At 35.5% G+C, this 23,153-nt stretch overlaps 1 protein-coding gene across 2 annotated transcripts in view; it reads left to right on the forward strand.

The window, feature by feature from the left end:
- MED13 (mediator complex subunit 13) overlaps nucleotides 1–22,009 on the forward strand; it is a 103,687-nt gene extending 81,678 nt beyond the window's left edge. For both annotated transcript variants that reach the window (XM_072747627.1, XM_072747628.1), the window contains exons 19-30: nucleotides 1,813–2,002; nucleotides 2,927–3,389; nucleotides 4,960–5,179; nucleotides 6,439–6,630; nucleotides 6,810–7,033; nucleotides 9,144–9,286; nucleotides 9,987–10,145; nucleotides 10,234–10,419; nucleotides 12,735–12,883; nucleotides 14,414–14,587; nucleotides 17,160–17,260; nucleotides 17,992–22,009. In XM_072747627.1, coding sequence (XP_072603728.1) covers nucleotides 1,813–2,002; nucleotides 2,927–3,389; nucleotides 4,960–5,179; nucleotides 6,439–6,630; nucleotides 6,810–7,033; nucleotides 9,144–9,286; nucleotides 9,987–10,145; nucleotides 10,234–10,419; nucleotides 12,735–12,883; nucleotides 14,414–14,587; nucleotides 17,160–17,260; nucleotides 17,992–18,124 — 2,334 coding nt within the window. In that variant the 3' untranslated portion in view covers nucleotides 18,125–22,009. The remainder of the gene's footprint in view (nucleotides 1–1,812; nucleotides 2,003–2,926; nucleotides 3,390–4,959; nucleotides 5,180–6,438; nucleotides 6,631–6,809; nucleotides 7,034–9,143; nucleotides 9,287–9,986; nucleotides 10,146–10,233; nucleotides 10,420–12,734; nucleotides 12,884–14,413; nucleotides 14,588–17,159; nucleotides 17,261–17,991) is intronic.
- Nucleotides 22,010–23,153: the final 1,144 nt, after the last annotated feature.

The following is a 23,153-nucleotide window of genomic DNA, read 5'->3' on the forward strand; positions in this document are numbered from 1 at the left end:
CTCTCTCTCTCTTAAATAAATAAATAAAAATCTTTAAGATATAAAAAGAGGTAGCATTTTAAAACTATAATTTGTATGTTTATGTATGAAATATACTGGAAAGTTGAATTGATTGGGATGGGTAATAATGATGTGAAACTGGTTGTGTAGTTCTCATGCTAGCCAGTGGTGTTCTTCACAGCATTTGACCCAAACTGTTCATTAGGTGTGTGTGCCATGGGTCACAGTAGAAATTGCTGTATTGAGGAAAAACCATTGAGGGCATATATATGCCACTTAGGATCATCTTTTTTTTTTTTTAAACATCTTTTTTTTTTTTGAAACAAAGAGTTGCATTGTTAAATAGCCAGGAAAAAAATTACACTTAAAAAATTCTAGTTCTGATTGTCTAGGACCTCAGGTACTGACAATAGGCCTTGCTTTCATAAAGTAAGCCTGTGTTAGATTTCTCTTTGATCTGTATCATTTCTGAAATTCTTGATTGTTCTTTTAAATTCTTGACTGATCTTATAATTCTCATGTTGTGTTCATCACTGAGTGCAGTGATTACAGATTTTAAGTGGTACAGGACATCAAGTCTTAACTTACTTCATTATACTTCCTTTCCCCATAAATGCTTAGAAATCAGTCTTTAAAATTTAATTTCTTCTATAGTCTGAGTTGTTAGTTTGTGTTGGTTTAGTTCCTAATAAGTGTTCCACTTAATTACAAGGTATCTGTAGTGTATTTTGTAGAAAGAAGTATTTTCCAAAGAGTGTTACTTGGAACATTAGTTCTGCAAAATCTTTTTGGAAAAAATTCCATAATTAATCAGATTTGGGGAAAATATTATGTATTATATTACTTTTTAAGAGATTTTCTATTCATACTAGTTTATTAAAACCTTTGAAAGTTTGTTGTTTTCTTTTTTAAGCCTTTGAAAATCTTAACAGTAAAGAAATCCTCTATCCAGGGATGCCTGGCTGCTCAGTCAGTGGAATGTCTCACTCTTGATCTCAGGATTGTGAGTTTGGGCCCCCACATTATGTGTGGAATGTACTTTAAAAAAAAAAATCCTCTGTCTAATTTTTTTAAATTTAGTGTTAGAAACTTGATATTGGGCTTCTTGTAACAAACATCAGGGGCCCACAGAATTGGAGGGAGAGCTGGCAATTACATAATATATTTATATACCAATTTTTATTTTGACTTGATTTGGATGTATGTACATATTTATGTTCACTTATATGTGTATTCTTCAAGTTTTCATTATTCAAACCACATGGTTCTTAACCTGGATGTTTTATTTCATTAGTGATAGTTTAATTTTGAAAAAAATTTAATGGATTTCTAATGTAAAAAGAAAAAGATAGGGACGCCTGAGTGCCTCAGCAGTTGAGCATCTGCCTTCAGCCCAGGGCACGATCCTGGAGTCCTGGCATCAAGTCCCACATCGGGCTCCCTGCATGGAGCCTGTTTCTCTTGTGCCTATGTCTCTGCCTCTCTCTCTGTGTCTCTCATGAATAAATCAATAAAATCTTAAAAAAAAAAAAAGGAAAAATATGTACCTTTTCATTTGATATTTTTATCCCAAATATTAATAATAAATTATAAATCTTAATATAAATAACTTAAATGCTTAGGGCACCTGGTTGGCTCAGTTGGTAGAATGTGCAACTCTTGATCCTCGGGGTTGTGAGTTCAGCCCATGTTGGATTTAGAAATTACTTAGAAATATATCTTTTAAAAAAATAACTAAAATGCTTTATTTTATAGTGTATACTCAAATACTATAATAAAATCACTAATTCTGCTTTCTATGTATATCTATAGTCCTGTCGATTAGGTCAACATAGACCTATTTCTCGACTGTTGACAGATGGGATCATGAGAGTTGGATCTACTGCATCAAAGAAACTATCAGAAAAGTTGGTAGCAGAATGGTTTTCTCAGGCAGCTGATGGTAACAATGAAGCATTTTCTAAACTCAAGCTTTATGCACAAGTCTGCAGATATGACCTAGGTATTAAATTTGTATTTCTTTTATAAGACCAATGGTAGCAAAGTATAGCTCAAGGTATCTGTTGTTTTTGTAAATAAAATTTTACTGGAACCCAGCCCTGTTCATATATTTCTTACTGTCTGTGGCTGCTTTTGTGCTACAAGATCAGAACAATAGTTGAGACAGAGATGATGTGGCCCAGAAAACCCAAAATATTTACTGACTCTCAACAGAAAAAGTTTGCTGATCCCTAAAATAGGAATCCCATCAGATAAGAAATTTGGGGTATAAAAATTGGCTTTGCTTCTGTAGGATCTGATGAATTTGTGTTTTTATTTAAGCTTATTAACATTAAGATTCTTGAATTATTAATAGTTCAGAGATAACTTGTAGTTACCTCTCTGTAATAGCAAGAAACAGTTCTTTGTTGGAACTAAGAAAATGATTATTTTAGACTTGCTTTTAACACCCTTGAATTAACACTGGATTAATTATCAATGGACTTCAGACTTAATCCAAAGAAACACAGAACCAAAATATTGACCCTCATTAGGCATCCCTATAATAAACCCATGGTAGATTTTTCCATTTTATATCTAGTTAGCTCTTAGTTTAATCAGGATTTATTCAACTTACGATTTAGGAACCGTTTCAGTGGTTTGATGAAAATTTTCTAGATATTATTTTCATTTAATTAATTATGTCTAGTAAATATAATTTTGTTATGCTTCCATGGGAACCATTTATTTTTTATGAAAATGCTGGTTTATTTTTTCAATTCCATTTCTTCAGTTCTGGGGGAAATGAAAAGCTTGTATCTGCTACAACTGTTAGCATGCAACTAATTACGAAAAGCATCAACTACATCATTATTCACACAGTAGGATAAAAAAAGAACCAATCAGTGAAATAATTAAATATCCTGCCTGTTTTTATTATCTTTAGGTCCTTATCTTGCTTCCCAGCCTTTGGACAGCTCTCTACTTTCCCAGCCAAATTTAGTTGCCCCTGCAAGTCAGTCGTTGATTACTTCACCTCAGATGACAAATACTGGAAATGCTAATACTCCATCTGCCACCCTAGCGTCTGCAGCAAGCAGTACTATAACAGTGACTTCAGGTGTTGCCATGTCTTCTTCAGTTGCCACAGCTAATTCAACTTTGACCACAACTTCAACTTCATCTTCATCATCCTCCAACTTAAATAGTGGAGTATCATCAAATAAACTACCCTCATTTCCACCCTTTGGCAGTATGAACAGTAGTGCTACAGGATCCATGTCTACACAAGGGAATACAGTTCAAAATGGCCAGCTAGGAGGGCAACAGTCATCAGCTCTACAAACAGCTGGGATTTCTGGAGAATCATCTTCACTTCCTGCTCAACCTCATCCTGATGTGTCTGAAAGGTACTTTTGAATATACTATTCTTTGCGGAAGATAATCCTTGTGAATGAACACAGAGAGTTTTTTGGTCTTATCCTTGAAATTGTAGTTTTTGTAATGTTGATTATCTTTAAAATTTTAGTGCAGATTCTTCATAAAGTCTTTAACATAGAATCCTAAAATCTCAGTGTGACAGTTAAGACCTTAAAAACCATTTAGTTCAATTATCCTGTGATGTTTGAATCTTTTCTGTGACATAACTGTTACGTAGTTTTGTCTTTTGCAAATCACTCCAGTGATTTAGAAGTCACTATTGAACAGTCTTTTCAGATCTTATTAAGAGCCATACTGAGATCTGACTCTTCAGCTCTGCCATTTACTGGCTATGTGACTTTAGGAAAATTGTCTGACTTTTCTGAGCATGTTATCTATAAAATGGGAGCAGTAGGATATAATGTACACTAAGTGCTTTATGCAGTGCTTCCAAACACATAAGTTATATATAATGACAGCAATGATGACTGCAGCTCTTTTCCTTTGAAGGTATTGAGTGAGCTTCTCTTTTGATTTATTGGTTAGGTTATCATGAGCTTGTTAATATCTTTAAGCTACCCAGATGCATTTTGCTCAAAGTTAAACTCATTTTATGTGAGTAAAAACAAACTATTATTTACCCTGATTGATCCATTCATCTTGAACATCTAAGTAGATTTGAGGTTTTAAAAAAATTGTATCACCGGGACGCCTGGGTGGTTCAGCGGTTAAGTGTGTCTGCCTTCGACTCAGGGTGTGATCCTGGGGTCCGAAGATCGAGTCCCACATCGGGTTCCCTGCATGGAGCCTGCTTCTCCCTCTATCTATGTCTCTGCCCTCCCCCCCCTGTGTCTCTCATGAATAAATAAATAAAACCTTTAAAAAAATTGTATCACTATCAAAGAATGAAGCTTGTGCACTATTAAAGTTATGAACCGTGAAATGAAATAGGCTAAAAATGTAGTAGAACATTGACTAAGGGGCAGCTGGGTTGCTCAGCAGTTTAGTGCCGCCTTCAGCCCAAGGCCTGATCCTGGAGGCCCAGGATTGAGTCCGTCAGGCTCCCTGCATGGAGCCTGCTTCTCCCTCTACCTGTGTCTCTGCCTCTCTCTCTTTCTCTCTGTGTCTCTCATGAATAAATAAATAAAATCTTAAAAAAAAAAAAAATTAAGCCTGAAAACTTGTTATCTTTCTGGTTTAGCTGTGCTTTGTGATTTTTAGCAGCTCAGTTAACTATCTTTGTTTTAGTTTATGACTTAAGCACTATGCTCTCTAGTGTTTCTGGATATTCTGTGGTTTTAAAAATTCTATTCCCTTTTTTAATGCAAGACCTCTTAATGTAAGCGTGTTTGTATACCATGAAAATGTGTGTATAATGTTTACTCTCCTCTTTGGAGAGAAAGAGATGCCCTGTAACTTTCAGAGAACCTCTCTTGACACCCCACACCAGAAAAAGGGGAGAGGTTTTCAAGAACTTGCTTTGTGAAAGGTACCATACCTCAAAGAAGGTATGGTACAACATTTTTTCCCCTAACTGTATGTTTCTATCTTAAATTTTAGCACGATGGATCGGGATAAAGTGGGTATCCCCACAGATGGTGATTCACATGCAATCACTTATCCACCTGCAATTGTTGTTTATATAATTGATCCTTTTACCTATGAAAATAAAGATGAGAGCACTAATTCTTCTAATGTATGGACTTTGGGACTACTTCGATGCTTTCTGGAAATGGTCCAGACTCTTCCTCCTCATATTAAGAGTACTGTTTCTGTGCAGGTAAGAATGATAACTTTTGCAAGTTAAATTTACGTAAAACAGTCTGATGTAGACAGAAGTTTCAAAAATCTACAAGTTTATTTTTTTAAAAGCCAGATTCTTAATATATTTTACATTTTACTTTTAAGTGATATTATAATAGAACTGTTAGGGATTTTATAAAAGGTAAACTTTATCATCATACCACAATAATAGTGGAGAATAAAAAGACTGCATTTAAGTACATTACGTATTTCTCGTGCTATTTTTATGAGCCAGTTTTTAAATTCATAAACTTAAATAGAAGACTAGAGCATGGATCTTTATAAACTATAGTTCTAAATAAGATAGATTACAAGTAAAAATAGAAATTAATGATATTAGAGGTGCCTGGGTAGCTCAGTTGGTTAAGCATCTGAATCTTGATCTTATCTCAGGTGTTGATCTCAGGGTCATGAGTTCAAGCCCTGCTTTGGGCTCCACACTGGGCATGGAGCCTACATTTTAAAGGGGATGGGGGCCTAGGGCTCAGTTGGTTAAGTGCCTGACTCTTGATTTCAGCTCAGGTTATGATCTCAGGGTCCTGGGGTTGGGCCCCATTTGGGCTCCAAGCTCAGCAGGGAATCTTCTTGATCAAGAAGATTGAATCTTGAATCTTCTTGATCTCTTGATCTCTCTAAGATCAAGAGTTTCGGGATCCCTGGGTGGCGCAGCGGTTTGGCGCCTGCCTTTGGCCCAGGGCGCGATCCTGGAGACCCGGGATCGAATCCCACGTTGGGCTCCCGGTGCATGGAGCCTGCTTCTCCCTCTGCCTGTGTCTCTGCCTCTCTCTATCTCTCTGTGACTATCATAAATAAATAAAAATTAAAAAAAAAATTAAAAAAAAAAAAAGAGTTTCTTTCAGTCTCCCTTTGCCCCTCCCCCTGCTTGCACTTGCACTCTTGCTCTCTTTCAAAGTAAATAACTCTTAAAAAAATAAAAAAATTTTTAAAAAGAAAATGATACTAACTTCTTTGCGGAGATTTTTTCTTTGTAGACTATAATAGGACTAATCAATGGCAATATTTATGTAACTGATGTGTAAAAATTTTGAAAGGTTTTTACATAACCTGTTAGTAAAATTGATTCTTTAAAAACTTACATAATAAGAAAGTATAATTCTTTAGAATATAATTTTGATAACTTTTAAGTTTTCTAGTAAATGTTTTTAGAGTTTTAGACCTACAATTATTTTTATTTTTGAATGTTTAACCTTTATAATATTTGCCTATAATTCTTAGATTGTTCCTTGTCAGTACCTGTTGCAACCTGTGAAACACGAAGATAGACAAATCTATACCCAGCATTTAAAATCCCTGGCTTTTTCGGCCTTTACCCAGTGTCGGCGACCACTTCCAACATCAACTAATGTGAAAACATTGACTGGCTTTGGTCCAGGTTTAGCCATGGAAACTGCTCTTAAAAGTCCTGATGTAAGTATGTTTTCTATGACCAAAGTTATTGAATGACTAAACATTTTTTTATTTTATACAAAACTAAGTGCAATTCTCTGTTTAATTCTCACTTTCTAATTATAATTGGGTGGAGATTTTCAATAAAGATTTTTCTATGATTGTATAGTACCATAGTACCTTAATTTTTTGTTTTACAGAGACCAGAGTGTATTCGACTTTATACACCTCCTTTTATTCTGGCTCCAGTGAAGGATAAACAGACAGAGCTAGGAGAAACATTTGGAGAAGCTGGACAGAAATACAATGTTCTTTTCGTGGGCTACTGTTTATCACATGATCAAAGATGGATTCTTGCATCTTGCACAGATCTATATGGAGAACTTTTAGAAACTTGTATCATTAACATCGATGTCCCAAATAGGTACTTGTGTTTCCTTAAGTGTATCATCATATCATCCATTTAAAAAATGAATAGAAAAACTGTTTGGAAGGTTACGTACATTGGGTTTTGGGATTGTGGGTGCTTTTCACTTTTTTGGGTAGTGAATATATTGTATAATTAGAATTAGAAATAATTTTGATTGATCTCTGTTACACAGACAAAAGAGATTAAGGTCCCTAAATTCTATATAATAAAACTTGAGGCAATGATTTCAGCCTAAGAAGTTTTAAAGAATGGAATGAGAGAGCCCTTTGTAATTAAAAAATCTAGTAGAGTATTCTATAACATTTAACTTCTCTCAAGTACCATCTAAAATATAGTCCCTAATTAACTGAGTTTACTTCTTTACTAAAATTGTTGACTGAAAATTTTACCTTTTAAATGGAATGTCTTCTGAAAATGGTGGCCTAATTATTAGAATTCTTCTTTGTAGTAATTAGGTATCATGCCCAGTTTTTTATGAAGGCTAATAAATCACAACAGGTAAGCCTCATATTAAGTTATAACCTAATAGACACTTTTAGTAACATGTTTCAAGAATAGTGAACATGGCCTAAGATTAGAACCTGAAAGGCAAGTCCATGAAGTAATTTTCCATTTTGAGGTTTGGCTCTATCCTTTATTATTTTTTTTATTATATAAAAGTCAGTTTCTTCAGTTCAGAAATTGAATATATGCAGAGGGATCCCTGGGTGGCGCAGCGGTTTGGCGCCTGCCTTTGGCCCAGGGCGCGATCCTGGAGACCCGGGATCGAATCCCACGTCGGGCTCCCGGTGCATGGAGCCTGCTTCTCCCTCTGCCTGTGTCTCTGCCTCTCTCTCTCTCTGTGACTATCATAAATAAAAAAAATTTAAAAAATGAATATATGCAGAAATGTTTAATGAATATTTGGTTATAGTGGTGCTAAAGAAGCGAAATATAGAAACATTAATTTTATTGGTTATAAAGATTTATTGACCATTTTTAATATACCTTATTTCCTTGACACAATTTTGATTTTTTAAAAAATGGTCATTGAGTGAGCTTTGGGAATAGTATGTTTATCTGAGAAAGAGTAGGGAAAGAATTACCTTTCAACACAAAGATGATATTGCCATTTTACTGAAAGTGGAAGTAAGATAATGGTTAAAAGGTCCAATTCTATAGAGTTGAGATCTGGGTTCAAATCCCAACTTTGCTACTTACTGGGTATGTGATCTTGAGAAAATTACTTTAGCCAACTGAGCTTCAGCTTACTTCTCTGTAAAGTTGGGAAAATAACTGCTTCATACAGTTTGTTACATTGAAAATGAGGTATTATGTAAATTGGGCATAATGCTTGCAGTGTATTAAGTACTCAGTAAATCATAGCTACCATTTGCTCAGCCACAGAGTGCTTATGTTATGTACTTGATTAGTAAAGGACATGCATGCAGAAAACACAACTGTTGTTTGGCCTGAGAAGTGTAGTGTGGTGTTTTTTTTTTTTTTTTTTTTTTTCAATATTTGCTTATTTGAGAGAGAGCGGCACACAGAGCGAGAAGCAGACTCCCCACTGAGCAGAGAGCCTGACGTAGGGCTCAAGCCCAAGATCCTGAGATCATGACCTGAGCCGAAGGCAGGCACTTAACTAACTGAGCCACGCATGTGCCCCTGTTTGATATTCTTTAACTTAAAGTATGGAGCAGGGGTTGGCACACCACAACCAGTGGGCCAAATCTGACTACATGCATTTGTTTAAGTGTCACCTATGGCTACTTTCATATTGTAGCAGCAGAATTATTGTTGCATCAGAATATTGATGGCCTACAAAGCTTAATATATTGGCCTTTTAAAGAAAAAATTTGTCATTTTCTGGTGTAGAACAGTGTTTCTGATGAATTTTGGTGGTTCATGGTTAGTTTTTCATTTTAATCTGCTTTAATGTGTTATATGAAAAGCACAAAGCAGCATGGCAAACCTATGACTTTATGTATATCTTTGGTTAGGACTTAATGTAAAAAATATCAAGCATTAAAATTAAAGGACTAGTTTTTCACAAATTTGAAGTCTTTTAAAATGTCATATGAATTTTAGAAATATTTAATTGTTTCTTTATTCTGTACAACAGGGCTCGCCGGAAAAAAGGATCTGCTAGGAGGTTTGGTCTACAGAAACTTTGGGAGTGGTGCTTAGGACTTGTACAAATGAGTTCATTACCATGGAGGGTTGTAATTGGCCGTTTAGGAAGGATTGGTCATGGAGAATTGAAAGGTAAAATTGTGCTTTGATTGTTAAGAACTTAAATTTCCATTTTATGTTAATTAATATGCTGTGAAACCACATCTAGGTGTATGTACTGAATAAAACGCAGAGATTATAAAAACTAATTGTTCTGTCTTCAAAGAGGAATCACATATGTCTAGGTCACAATTGGCCTAATTCCAATTTTAAAAGGACATTTTTCTATATTTTGACTTTAATACCAGTGTTATTACTATTAATTACTTTTCGTCTTCCATTTTTTTCCTCTTTCTGCTTATTATTCAGCTCATCCCCTGTTTAGCAGGTACTAATTAATGTTGACATACATTAAAGTTAGGGAGATATAAAGGATGTTGTGTAACATCCGCAATAAGAGATTTTTGGCTTGGGATGCCTGGGTGGCTCAGCGGTTGGGCGTCTGCCTTCGGCCCAGGGAGTGATCCTGGAGTTCTGGGATCGAGTCCCACGTCGGGCTCCCTACATGGAGCCTGCTTCTCTCTCTGCCTGTGTCTCTGCCTCTCTCTCTCTCTCTCTGTGTGTCTCATGAATAAATAAATAAAATCTTTTTTAAAAAGAGATATTTCGGCTTATTAAAATGGACTTCTATTTGCTGAATTCACTAATTTTAAAACTATTATGTTTTAACTTTGGTTAACAATGCTTTTACTTTGTGGGTTTTTTTGTTTGTTTTAACTATTGATACCCACAGATTGGAGCAGTTTGCTGAGTCGTCGAAACTTGCAGTCTCTAAGTAAAAGGCTCAAAGACATGTGTAGAATGTGTGGTATATCTGCTGCAGACTCTCCCAGCATTCTCAGTGCTTGCTTGGTAGCAATGGAACCCCAAGGCTCTTTTGTTATAATGCCAGGTTAGCTATCCTTAGTTTATATCAGATTTACTTCTTCATGCACTTGTGGTTCTAAGTATTATATGAGATTGATTCTCTTTATTTTCAGATTCTGTATCAACTGGTTCTGTATTTGGAAGAAGCACCACCCTAAACATGCAGACATCTCAGCTAAATACCCCACAAGATACATCATGTACTCATATACTTGTGTTCCCTACTTCTGCTTCTGTGCAAGTAGCTTCAGCTACTTACACCACTGAAAATTTGGACTTAGCTTTTAATCCCAACAATGGTAGGTGAATTGTTCTTTAAAGGTTTGCAAATACTAAGTAAGTCTTGATGATTGTGGCTGATTTTAGGCTGAAGAGTGCTTCCCCAAACCTATCTGTATCCAGTAAATGTTTCTGAAACCTATGAATGTTAACCTTAGTTGACCAGAGACTTTGCATATGTGATTACGTTAAAGATCATGAGTTGGAGAGGTTATCCTGGGTTATGCAGACGGGTCCTAAAAGTAATCACATGTGTCCTTATAAGAGGGAGGCAGAGGGAAATTTGATAATGTATGCACAAAAGAGGAGAAGGTCATGTGATGGAAACAGAGGGAAGGAAAGTCAGAAATGGTGTTATGCTGCTGACTTTGAAGGTGGAAGAAGGGGCCATGAACCAAGGGATGCAAGGAATGTAGTTCTAGATTCTGGAAAAGAGAAGAAAACAGATTTACCACAGAACCTCCAGAAAGAGCATAAGCCTTCTGGTGCCTGATTTTGACCTAATGACCAGTAGTTTGATTTCAGCCCAGTAAAATTGATTTTGGACTTCTGGCCCCCAGAACTATAGAGAATGAAGGTGTGTTGTTTTAAGTCAACAAGATTGTGGTAATTGACTAAAGAGGCAGTAGGAAACTAATACAGTCATTATTCTACCTTACTGATATTGGAACTAATATTTATCTCATAAATATTTACTTATTTTAGGGACACCTGGGTGGCTCAGTGGTTGTCTCCCTTCAGCTCAGGGCATCATCCCGGGGTCCTGGGATCGAGTCCCACGTCGGGCTTCCCGCATGGGGCCTGCTTCTCCCTCTGCCTGTGTCTCTGCCTCTTTCTCTGTGTCTCTCATGAATAAAGAAATAACATCTTTAAAAAAAAAAATTTACTTATTTTAAAACGCAAAATTTATCATAAAATGCATAGGTTTTTTTGCCTGTGCTGCTACTTGTACATAGACCATAGACTTTGCAGCACATTTTATATTCCTTCTAAATTGATTTGTCAAGGGCAGCCCCGATGGCGCAGCGGTTTAGCGCCGCCTGCGGCCTGGAGTGTGATCCTGGAGATCCAGGATCGAGTCCCACGTCGGGCTCTCTGCATGGGGCCTGCTTCTCCCTCTGCCTCTCTCTCTCTTTCTCTCTCCCCCCCTGCCCCACGTGTCTCTCTGAATAAATAAAATCTTTAAAAAAAAAAAATTGACTTGTCAAAATAATTTATATAAACTGCCATGCTAGAGAATAACGCCGGTAGATAAGTTTATAGATTACAATTTAGTAGAAGAGAATAAGTGATACTCCATTTAGAAAATTGCACATTTCTAAAAGTCACAAGTAATGGGCGCCTGGGTTGTTCAGTCAGTTGAGTGTCCTGCTCCTGATTTCGGCTTAGGTCCTGATCTCAATGTCTTGGGATTAAGCACCATGTCAGGCTCTGTGCTCAGCATGGAGTCTGCTAGGGTTTCTCTTCCTTTGCTCAGATTTCCCTTGTGTGCGCTAGCGCATGCTTTCTCTCTCTGAAATAAATAAAATCTTAAAAAAACCAAAGTCACAAGGAATATATATTACTTTCTTCTTTCAGTGTGTTATATGGTAACTTGAATATTTTACATAATAATAGAGTATTAATTGTGCATAGTCCCATTTTAAATACATTTTCATTTCTAGCATATACTGTGTTTTGTATTAGTTTCCTATTGCTGCTATAGCAAACTAACACATGCTTAGTAGCTTTAAACAACACACGTTTATTGCCTTACAGTTCTGGAGGTCAGAAGTTTAAAATCATTCTTAACTGGGCTATAGTCAATGTGTCTGCAGGGTTGCTTCTCTCTGGAAGCTCTAAGGAAGAACTGTTTCTTTGCCTTTGCTAGCTTCTAGAGACCACCTCTTGCTCATGGCCCCTTCTACCATCTTCAGCAGCAGAGGTATAGCATCATCACCTCACCATCACTGACTCTAACACTACTGCCTCCCTCTTATTAGGACCCCTGTGATTACATTGGACCCACCTGGATAATCCAGAATAATCTCCCCATCTCAAGATCCTTAGCTTGATCACATCTGCAAAGTTCTTTATGGTAACATATTCACACATTCCTGGGATTAGGATGTGGACATCTTGGGGGGAGGGCATTATTCAGACTACCACATGCTTGTTTATGTGTATAATTATTTATATGGCTCCTAGAACAATACCTGGCAGATGGTAGACATTCAGTAGATGTTAATTAAATTAACCCATTTCGGTTGAAATTCATTAATTTATTTTAACCCTCTCCTTTAAATGACCGTGGGATGTGAAAAATAGAGTATTTATTTTTCTTTTTCCTGTATAGATGGAGCAGATGGAATGGGTATCTTTGATTTGTTAGACACCGGAGATGATCTTGACCCTGATATTATTAATATTCTTCCTGCATCTCCAACGGGGTCTCCCGTACATTCTCCAGGATCTCATTACCCCCATGGAGGTGATGCTGGCAAGGTAACCCTGTTATAAAAGCTTAGTTAATCTAAATGTTGTTCATTAACTTCGTGTAATGGATAGAGAAATGAAATACTGTTTTTTCCTTGGAAATGAGCAAGAAGTGAGATTAATGGTGCATTCTTGCACTTCTGTCTACAGATGTTAGTATTTTGAATTATGCATTATAAAGAGGGTCTCTAAGTTTCTACTGTCCTTGACTTGCTGTTTTCTAGATTACTTGGCTTTAGTCCTTCTTTTGTAGTTTTCCTGCCACTTTACTGTAGCTTCTGATCAGGTATAGGATCAGATTATCTGAGAATTAGTGTATGCTCTAAGAACTGCCATTCATTATCAGAGTTGTGAGGAGGAACACAATAGAAATACTGATTTTTCTCAGAAGAACAGAAGAAATGCTGACCACTCTCCTTCCCTCTGTCTTAATTTTTAGCATTTGGGAAGCAGGCTGTCTTGTCCTTCTATTTGAACTCAAAACTAACTGGGCTTGATTTGAATTACATCTTTATTTGAGTGAAACCATATATAGTGATTATTTGATTGTTATAGCATGCATATGTTTAGAAACCTGTCTTTAAAATAAGGGAGGATCTTTGTCCAGTTTTACCTTGTATCCTTTTCTTCCTTTTTTTTTTTTTTTTAACTGAAATGAAGTGAAATTATTGGGGTACCTAGCTGGCTCAGTCAGTAAAGTATGCAACTCTTGATTTCGGGGTTTTGAGTTCTACATTGGATGTAGAGATTACATAAAAATAAAAAAATCTTGGAAAATGAGATTATTGAAAAGCTATATATATATGCACCAGTAATCTCACTACTTTAATAAAACCATTTTTACTTTTAGCAAATTACCTTCCTTTCACATATATTTATATTGCAGCTCTCAATATGTATAAATAAGTATAATCAGCTTTTTAATGTTGTTTTCCCATAATTTGTTATGTCCCAAAATACTGGACATTTAAATATTTTATTTTTATCTGTTATAGGTAATGTTGCAATGAACTTTTCCATGCATATCATTTTGCTTCTTTTTATCTATTTCCTTAACATAAATACCAAGAACTACATGGACTAATCTAAAGGATATGAGCATTACTTACTAGATGTCCCTTCACATTGCCATAATGCTTTCCAAACGCTAATAACTACATTTTATAGTATTAGATGAACAAAGTGAAATTTAAATTATCTTTTGGATTGAGGTGTGGTGGTCAAGAATTAGTTGAGGGAGTATTAGGAAATAAGTTGAAATTTCATTGAACATTTGGTTGGAACACACTGAACGTGACTCAGCATAATACTACCAACTTGTTAAACAGTTGGTATGTTAATTTCCTCATACAACCCTTAAAACTCTTTTAAAATTGTTACTAATTATGGTCTTACTAAGTACATAGCAATTGATTTTTCAATATCCTTTAATATTTTTTTAAATTGATAAAAAGAGATTGGTTGCCATAAACCATTCTGTGTATCGAGTGCCTAGGTATATCAAATGAACTAACACACTTTTAATTCTCTCTATTTAAGGGTCAGGGTACTGATCGGCTACTTTCAACAGAATCTCATGATGAAGTAACTAATATTCTTCAGCAACCATTGGCCCTCGGTTACTTTGTATCAACTGCCAAAGCGGGTCCGTTACCTGACTGGTTCTGGTCAGCATGTCCTCAAGCACAATATCAGTGTCCCCTTTTTCTTAAGGTATTTCCATTTCTATGCCAGTTCCTAAATAATGCTAATTGATGCTTAATTCCTAAGAAATATCGAGAAGTGTCTAAGGTCTTATTAAATGCACTGCGAAATATGACAAAGTCACAAAGAAGTTCTCTAATTACAAAACAGCTCTACTTTTTAAATTGATACTAAGTTTGGACATATTTCTGGGACGTTTGTTCTTATTATTTGCAGCTGCACATATGGAAATTTAGCGCTGGGTGAAACTTATATTACTTTTAATCTAACCTTTTTCATTTTCTAGGTGAGCATGTTAAAGTTCAGAAAAACTCATTTTTCCAAAGTCATAAATGGGTAGTAGACTCAGGACTGCAGTCTGGATCCTTTCATGATTGTGCTGTTCTTTGAATTACATCCTACTGCTATTATGTCACAGTATTTTGGGTTTAAAGGATTCATAGTTTTGTAAGAATATTTGATAGTAGTCCATTTACTACCTCCTTAAATTTTTTTTCTAGCTTTGTGTAAATTGCTGTGTAAAACTATTAAGTGGTTTTCAAGTACTGAGATTCTCAGATCCATAGTGACTTATTTATCAAAACAAATTCATTAGCAAGTGACATATCAAGGTTGAAATACATCATAAAATCGTAAAATGAAATGTGAAAGTCCTATCCAGAGTTTGTTACTGCTGCTTCTTACTACTATTCCAAAATAGGAAATTCAGATCTGATTCATTTATTTTTATATATACGCACAGAAGTTGACTATTGTATTCCAGAAGTCAGGGTAACCTAACTTCTTGCCAACTGATTTTTACTATAGGGTAAAAGTCGGATACTGTGGTTTAGTTTCTTGGGGTTATATTTGCGTGGGTACTTGAACCAATAGGCTTGCTCTCTTTTAAGCCTGTTGCTATTAAATCTTGATACCCTTGGCCCACATATCATTGAGTCAGTGACATTTGAGACTAAGCATTGAACTTCTGTAGCACATTCATAAAGAATACAACAGCTGTTGATCTGAATTGACTATTGATGTGATAATATATTAGGAAGTGTCAGCCAAAGTAATAAAGTTTTATCATAAGATTTTTCTTCCCCTTCCAATATATGTACAGTGGTCTATACAGACCTCATTACAAGAACATATTCCCAAGTGTGTTTCTGCAAAATAGTAGTCCTTGGTGTTTCTACAAAACAAAGGGTTCTTTGGTCCTTTGGGAAGTGTTGCACATGCTTTCTACCCCCTTTTGTTGTTAAAATACATGTATGCACATTAAAGCCTCTGAAAAACAGCAGCAAATACCATTGTATACCTATTTCCAAAACTTACTTTAATACACAAGAAAGCGATTGTGTAACACCAATTAATAGTTCATGACCTTAGTGTTTCACGGAACATTTTTTTAGGAAACACCACTTTACAAAAAGTCCAAGGGACTATCCAGATTCTTTTCTACTCAATATTTATTTGCAGAGAGGATAGTGTAAAGTGGGCATTCACCCTCAGATACAGTGTAACAAGATTAGGACTTCTGGTCTGAATTACCAGGTAAGGCATAATTTACCATAATTTTGTTCACCTTTTGTTTTCATACATTCCATCTTATTTCCTACACCATAGGCAAAAATACCACCTGATGTGTTTCTGTTTACTTGGAAAAATAATAGATTTTTACCTAGATGATTAAAAGATCTTTTTATCATAGAAATTAAATGGTGATTTCTGGTCCTGACTATATTCATTTAATTTGTAGTGATCTGCCGAGACTTTTGCTTATAACTTATAAATTAAGAGTTTATGGGCAGTTAAAAATATATATCTTTGATTATATCCTTGAATATATAACACAAGAGTTTATATACATGTTACAGTTGTAGAGGAGAGATCACCTAAATATAAAATAGTACCTTTTACAGTATATGGAATGAGATCTGCTAAGAGTTTCTCCATCTTTCATAGTTTTTTTTAGCACTCCGTAAACAAAAAATGATTCGCTTTAATTGAAATTCCTTTCTTCCACTCTTCATTGTCATACCAGAATGGGTGTGGCAGTTGTCACTAAGCCTCCATTATGAAATTGCATGGGCAAAAGAAGGCACTCTATGCACTGCATTAGAGTCCTCACCGTTCCACCACAGGTAGCTTTAAAATGTATAGCTTTTGTAAGCATTATATTTGCATATGCTTACTCCTGTTACATTTTTCAGTGCTAGACCTATGTGGATGTGCATAGTCTAAAGTTCTGTGTAACCTGTAGATAGACTCTTGAGGTTTATCAGCTTAGTGCTTCCTTAAACATTGACACATCTAGGCATGTTACACTGAAAAAGTAGATAACTTTAAATGACTTTTATGTAAATTCTTTTAGGATTATTATGTGATCTTAAAAATAGAGCTAAAGAAAATAAAGTAAGATTGAATATAAGCTATGCACTTGAAAATTACTTCTGTAAGCAAGAACAAGAAGCATCTTTATAGTGGTGCCCATTCATCACATAGGTCTAAAATGTATTTCATCAAGGACGAGACCGTGGGAAAATAAGGTAAAACCAACAACTTTTCCATTTGGCTGACTGATTACCTGTTTTTTTAGGCCTCTTTGCACCTCCACGTGCCTTCAGTGCAATCTGACGAGCTGCTTCACAGTAAACACTCCCACCCACTTGACTCAAATCAGACTTCAGATGTCCTCAGGTATAAATCTTTTTACCACTAAAGGTTCTTCATTGTATCTTTGAAAGAATATAATATTAGGGCACTGGGTGGCTCAGATGGTTAAGCGTCTGCCTATGACTCAGGTCATGATCCTGGCGCCCTGGGATCAAGACCCATGTCAGGCTCCCTATTCACCAAGAGGTGTGCTTCTCCTTCTCCCTCTGCCCCTCCTCCCTGCTTGTGTTCTCTCTCTCTCTCTCTCTCTCTCTCATAAATTGTTTAAAAAAAGAAAGAATGGGGATGCCTGGGTGGCTCGATGGTTGAGCGTCTGCCTTTGGCCCAGGGCATGATCCTGGAGTCCCAGGATCGAGTCCCACATCAGGCTCCCTGCATGAAGCCTGCTTCTCTCTCTGCCTATATCTCTGCCTCTCTCTTTGTGTCTCTCATGAATAAATAAAAGAAAAAAAAAGTTTTGGTTTTTGTAAAAGAAAGAATGTACTGATCCTTTTGTATTCTCACATTTGGCAGTAATTTACAGTTGTGTACCCTTGGATCTCTAGATGAATTAGGTCATTTAGAATGAGTCCTTTCTAGCATGTGTAATCTACTTTTGAAAGTACTTTTTATGAAAATTAGTCTTTAATCTCCCCAAGGACTCTATTCCATACTTTCCACCATTTTTTTAAAGTGACTTTGAATCTTAGATGCCATCATTGGGAACTGCTTCCTTAATCTACAGTGAAAGTAAATACATGACTTCTACTTTTCAGGTTTGTTTTGGAACAGTACAATGCACTCTCCTGGCTAACCTGTGACCCTGCAATCCAGGACAGACGCTCATGTCTCCCAATTCATTTTGTGGTGCTGAATCAGTTATATAACTTTATCATGAATATGCTGTGATCTTCATTCGACAGAACTGTGCAAGAAAAGAACAAGGAAAAAAGATATTTCGCTGCAAGATTAAGTTATCTTCTCAGTGAAAGTCATCTGTGATGGGGTCTAATACTTATTACTTCAACAAATATTGTTTTGACTTGGGGGGAGGGGCTATAACCCTGATATTTTTCATTGACTATACTGAACTCTTTAGGATGATGACTGATCATACAAAACGTATTATAACATTTTCGTAGCAAAATTAACCTTTTTTTTCCAGTCACAGTATTTGTGAAAAGTAATGAGCCATAGTACCCAGTCATGTTAAATGAATATTAAAAGCATGGAGAGGAAACATGAGGAACAATGAATTTCAACATATGGCTTCAGAACATCAAGATGTTCTTGTATTGGATTATAGTATCTAGTATTCAAAAATGCCTGCATCTCTTATTTATTGTAAGTTTTTAAATGTATAAATTGTCTTATATTTCTTAACCTCTTTTATAAAAATTTTCCTAGAAGGTTTATACTGCCTTCTTGCTTTAAAGCAATTGGTCTAAAATATATGTAATCGTCTTAATTAAAAAGTTGCAGTAGGGTTGCTTTTAGAGTATTATTTTTTTGTAAGGGGGTGGGTGGGACAGTAAATTTGTATTGTCTCAATGTACAGTTTAATGGGGATAGAGGGGGAATAATGTCCATACCATTGTGTGTGGAGGATTTACAGCTAAGCTGTAGTTGCAGAGTACATGTACAGTAATGAAGTTCACTGTGTTTATAAATTGAAAAGGTACCGGGTCTTACAGCATTTTATATATCACACCTTTACAGAATAACATGATGGCAATATACAAGTGATATTGTTGGGTGGTTTAACTTAGAATAAAATGAGAATTCTTCAGTTATATTTTGTACTATGGTTTAGGGCTATGACTAATATTTCAGGCCATTTCCAGTGAAAGAAACTTAGTTTTACAAGAAAAACATTTGCTACTGAATGCTTAAACTAATTTTGGTGTTTAATGTTACATGCTTAAATGTTTTTGTTTTTTTTTTCCAGTTTTGACAGTGGCACATCTAGGCATGGGAATATTATTAATTATGAAAATTATCTTCAGGATCTGCTATGAGGTTGAAATTTAGCCCAGCTCTAGGCATTTTACAAATTATTTTAAGAACAGTCACTCTGATTGTTTGACTTTTTTTTTGTTGTTTTTTAAATTAAAGATTGGGAATGTGTGTGAGAGTATGCATATGTATGGGTGTGTGTGTGCAATCAGACTGTGGTGTATATAGATTCTCAGTGAATTCTGGTATTCAGACTCTATTCCACTAGTTAAAGAATCATTTTCTAAACTTAACCTGTTTCCTTTTGCCTTTTTTATTTATTTAATTTTCTTGGTTTGGAGATGGCAGTCCCAAACACCAGAGTCTGTACTTTTCTATAACACAGCTCAGATTAAGGCAGGGCATATGCCAAGGAGGTTCTCACCTCCCTAAAGAAGGGACTTGAATTTTAGGGACTTTAATTCACCCCTTCCTTCAATACAGCTTTCCCCCTTCTTGTTTGCACATGCCAAGAAAAATGCTTTTATGCAGGCTTTACCCCCTTAAAATGTTTCTACAGTGCTGCTCACAAGAGAGTCCAAGTTAGCCTCCTACCTATATTGCTGACTTGAATTCACAGTCACCAAGTCTACCTATCTTTCTTGGAAGCAGTGTAGCAAAATTCCGAATTTGTACAGTCACTAATTCTCCACAAGGACAAAATCAGTTGTATTTACAAAACTGTAATTCGGTATGTTTTGTTTTGTTTTTACTGAAACTTGTTTTGTAAATACTATATGCTTAGCTTAAATATCACTTTCTTATGAACAATATAACTTCTTCAAATTGTGTATATTAAACATTAGCAAGTCTTGTTTTTTCTATAAAGAACACACAACTGGTGACAAAGGTTTTCAATCACTTCTTCAAAATTATAATGCAATTCCAATGGTCAGCATTTTTGACATTAAAATTTAAAGATCACATCTCTGCATTCATTTTTAAATTATGCTAGCACACTACAGATTATGTTGGCATGTTTTGTTCTGTACTTTAAAAAACTTGTCTGAGATTTGAGGGAAAGATGCTTATTTGGAATTTCTATAAAAAGTATTCTTTTTTATATACTTAGCTCAGTAGTGACTTTTAAAAATAAAAGCTATATTCTCAGTTGTTTAATATCACTAGCTTATTGTAACCACACCTCAGTTTGAAAATAGATTTTTAAAAAATTATTCCCTGACAGTTTCTTTTATATGGAGCCATTAGGAAGGAACCCAGTATAATAATTCCTTTTTATCTGGGAATCAGGGAGTAGTTCCCAAATACACAGGATTTACTTATAAAGAGTTTTTTTTCTGCCCTTCATATATAAGTTCATACTTAAATATAAAATTATAAAATAGCCATTAGAAAAGGTCAAGAGACTTATTTCAGAAAAAAAATTAAGCCTTTTATGCAGGATGATGGATCTGACTTACTAATGTACTGTCACAGACAAGTATGGGTAGTTTTTTTTGTTTGTTTAAATGGTAAGCAAAGTAATATATACTTTATACCAGTTGATCACCAACACCTGACTTCTTTGTTACAGTGCTAATGTCTGTTTTTTGTGCAGTTATCCATTACAAAGCAGGGTGGAAGTTCAGTATTTTGGCATTTAAAAAGATTAGTTATATAATGTCTGCTTCCAGCCAGTGAGAAACATCTAGCCATACTTTCTTATGCAAGCCATTCAGTTATCAGGACTGTGAATTAACACTGTATGAATAAATTTCTGTACACCTTATTGTTTGGCCAGAAGGCCACCAAGTGTACTTATATGTAATCCTTAAATTTTAAAGTAGCTGTAATTTTTAAATCTTTCTAAACTTTTCTTAAACCACTAAAATTAAGCTCTTACTACTTAGTCAACTATCCTCAGCTGTATTCGTACTCAATTGTCAGTATGGCACAGATTACTGTATTAAAATATTCTCCTTTCGTCTTCATATTTACCTTCTGAGGTAATTTTTTAACTTAATGTGTTACTACAAAGATTTGCAGATCTTTAATCAAGCACTATGTTAATACTGTAATATCAAAATACTATGTTGCATTATTTAAAATGTTCAAATTGAATACATTAAAAGGAAGTTTTTAAATGCTCTTGCATCATATAATTTGCTATTCATCCACTATGGCATCGCATATCAGTCTATTAATACATTTAATGTTGCATGAGTAATGTTTTGGTCTGGGTTTCCTCTTAAGATTTTAGTTTGTCTAAATTAAGGAAAAATGTTTTTGGCATACTTTTTTTTTTTTACACCCCCCCCCCCCCCCCCATCAGCTGGAAATCTTAACCTTCCGGTTTTTCTTGGTGTTTTAATGGGCCCAGAACTGTGGGTTAAAATTTCATATATGTGTTTTCTCTTTTGTGGAGTATTAATTAAAAAACTGGATTTGGGACCTAAAATACTCCTCAGGTTGATGTATTCATGAAGTTTTAAAATAGCTTTAGTTTTCAAAGTAAACTGGATTTGTGGACCGTAAAGTTACTGAGTTTAAACTACAAATTGTAACGTCATTACTGGACATGTCAGCATCAACTCTCTCAAAATAGCTTGGTCACTTTATGAAGGGGCGTTTTAAAGTTGTTGTTTAGCAGTGACATTTAATATGGTCCAATTGCTTTTTTTTTTTTTTTAATGTGACAAAAAAAAAAAAAGAATAAGGAACAAACACTATTGCTGCCGAATGCCATAACACTGAGTTGTACAAATTGTGATTGAGGAAATGAAAAGGTTTATACTTTTTAAAAAAAAAAAAAACAAAAAACAAAACTTCAAATGGAATAAATTATTCATGAAGCCTTCATTGTGGTGTCTCATTCTGTTAAAAATATTTCTATCCTAAACACATGTAAAAATATTTTTTCATAAGTGAAAAGGGGGCTAGTAACCTAAAAATTAATTGGACTTTTAATTTCTCCATCTGAAGTATTTTATTTATTTATTCATGTATTGATTTTTTTTTAAAGATTTTATTTATTTGTTCATGAGAGACAGAGAGAGAGAGAGGCAGAGACCTAGGCATGCTCCCTGCATGGAGCCTGCTATAGGACTCGATCCTACGGGCAGCCCAGGTGGCTCAGCGGTTTAGCTCCGCCTTCAGCCCAGGGCCTGATCCTGGAGACCCAGGATCAAGTCCCATGTCAGGCTCCCTGCATGGAGCCTGCTTCTCCCTCTGCTTGTGTCTCTGCCCCTCTCTCTCTCTCTCTCTGTGTGTCTCTCATGAATAAATAAATAAAATCTTTAAAAAAAAAAAAAAAAAGGACTTGATCCTAGGACTTTATCCCGGGACTCCAGGATCACGCCCTGGGCTGAAGGTAGGCGCTAAACTGCTGAGCCACCCAGATGTCCCTATATCCCTTTATTGTAATATTCCATATGAAGCCTTCATAGTGTTTTTCAGTTTGTATGAATATTTGTCTCCTACAAAATAACCCCATGAGGACAGAAATTGGATGTTTAGCTTACTATTGCATCTAGAATCCAATACAACATCTAGCACATTAGTAGAGCATTGAAATATTTGAGTTGACTTCTTGTAGTAAATACCTCAAACTATGGTACTCGGTTGTAGTGTGAGATTTGCAAGTGATTTATTTTGTTAAAGACTTTATCTGAGGGGATAGCAAGAGAGCGCAAGTAGGGGAGTAGCAGAGAGAGAGGGGAAGCAGGCTCCTGGGTGAGCAGGGAGCCCCATGTGGGGCTTGATCCCAGGACCCCTGAGATCAGTGACCCAAGCCGAAGGCAGACATTTAACTGACTGAACCACCCTGAGTTTTGCAAGTAATTTAAATGAACTTTTATAATTCTAATTACTTAGGACTATTTTCACACTATTAGAAATAGTTTAGGATCACTAGATTAGGATTCCTGTGCTCTTAGGTTTGCCATCTTCTAGCTGGTGACTACAGACAAAACATCAAAACCTCTTGAGATCTTAATTTGTTTTA

This window comes from Vulpes vulpes, chromosome 2 (assembly GCF_048418805.1).
Source record: "Vulpes vulpes isolate BD-2025 chromosome 2, VulVul3, whole genome shotgun sequence".
Classification (NCBI taxonomy): Eukaryota; Metazoa; Chordata; class Mammalia; order Carnivora; family Canidae; genus Vulpes; species Vulpes vulpes.